Raw genomic sequence first — 1,563 nt, 5'->3', positions numbered from 1 at the left:
TGTATTTATATTCAGGACTTATTCTTTCAGATTTATTCCCAAATATCCCATGTGTCAGAAACACACCAACTCCCTATCTCCATTGTCACACTGAATATGTAGGCAGGGAGGGTGATGTCTTCTTTTTGGCTTGGACACGCACAGCTCTACATTTGGAGTTGATCCTGAGTCTAATATTCACTTCCTATCTGATCTTGACTTTCAGCTTCAGCAGAGTTTTAACTGTGTTTCTATTAAAAAAATTTGTCTTTGAGACTCTCAAAGTGCTGAACACTACAAGCCACACTCGCCCTTCACACACTGATGTGTTTAAGGATCATTGACTTTTCACTTTGTAGACGTCCTGCTGCAAGATCTCCAAGCAAAGCAGAGCAGCAGAAAGACGTGCTGAGTGTGAAGCTGTCAGCAGGGGGAATAACACAGGGCTGTGAATGAGTCCTGTCACTGTGATCAGGCTCCTCCTTCTAATCCACCAACTTAGTGTTGATGAAGACTAAACAGAGAGATCACAGCTTCTTTATACTTGCTGTAGCTCACAGTTACTCTACACTGCAGATATGACGCCTCTGTTCATCTCAGTGCTGCTGGCTGCTATGTGCCTCGGTATGAACACAACTCTGTTTCTTTGATATCAACATTGACGTGATTCTTTAACAGCACACTGATACTGTTTGTTGGTGTTTTACAGAATGCAGAGCACAAAAAGACAACGTGCTGCAAGCAAGAGGAGAAGAGACTGCTGCTGCAGGAGGCACAGTAATACTTGACTGTCTCTATAACAGCAGCAGTTTAACAGCTCCTTCTCTCTTCTGGTACAAACAGGATGGAAACAACAGCCCCAAATTCATCCTGATGCGCTATAGTGGGGATCAAGGAAACACAGCAGACAAGTTCAAGGAGAGATTTTCATCCACACTGGATTCCAGCATCAGATCAGTTCCTCTGAAGATCCAGAAGCTTCAGCTGTCTGACTCTGCTGTGTACTACTGTGCTCTGCGGCCCACAGTGACAGGAAACAGCAAAACTCTGTACAAAAACCTTTGGAGCAAAGACAACAGAATACTCCACAACATCCACTAGAGGGAGCCACACACTGTTAAACCTCTGCCCAGTTGGGTTTGTTGTAGTGACAATTTGAGTGAATAATGTTTATTGTGTAAAATAACAGAAATTATTCAAGATAATCAGTCATGTGACACAAGCTACTCACTGAAATACAATAACAGCTAGCTAACGTCATACTTCTATTATTTTGTGATGAATCTACTTCCTGCTTCTTCAAAATGTTTGTTCATACAGCAGCAGAGGTAAGGATGAAACAGAAAGACAGAACTGTGTCACATGACCACAGATGTTTCTGCAAAAGCTGCTGCCCACATTCTGCAAGAATACAATGACTCTAACCCCACTAACTGCATGGAGGAAGCCAGAGAAAACCCAACCCAATAAATAAGGATGTGAGCTATTGTCTGTTAAGGTTCTCAGTCATCCAGGTCATCGTAGTCAAAGGTCCTGTCCTCCAAGGACCAACTTCACACCCGATCAGATTTGCACACTGTTAGA

General features: G+C 42.9%; 1 gene segment (V, D, J or C); it reads left to right on the top strand.

The window, feature by feature from the left end:
• Window positions 1-297: 297 nt before the first annotated feature.
• On the top strand, window positions 298-996 carry LOC120728452 (the record flags this gene model as incomplete). The annotated part of the segment is given in 2 exon segments: window positions 298-603; window positions 689-996. Coding segments are annotated over 2 exon segments (354 nt in total), but the record flags the coding sequence as incomplete, so codon positions are not given.
• Between the last annotated feature and the right edge of the window lie 567 nt (window positions 997-1,563).

This window comes from Simochromis diagramma, unplaced genomic scaffold (assembly GCF_900408965.1).
Source record: "Simochromis diagramma unplaced genomic scaffold, fSimDia1.1 OVJJ01000385.1, whole genome shotgun sequence".
Lineage (NCBI taxonomy): Eukaryota > Metazoa > Chordata > Actinopteri > Cichliformes > Cichlidae > Simochromis > Simochromis diagramma.
Note: the sequence above shows the minus strand (reverse complement) of the source record. Positions and strands in the feature narration are given on the sequence as shown.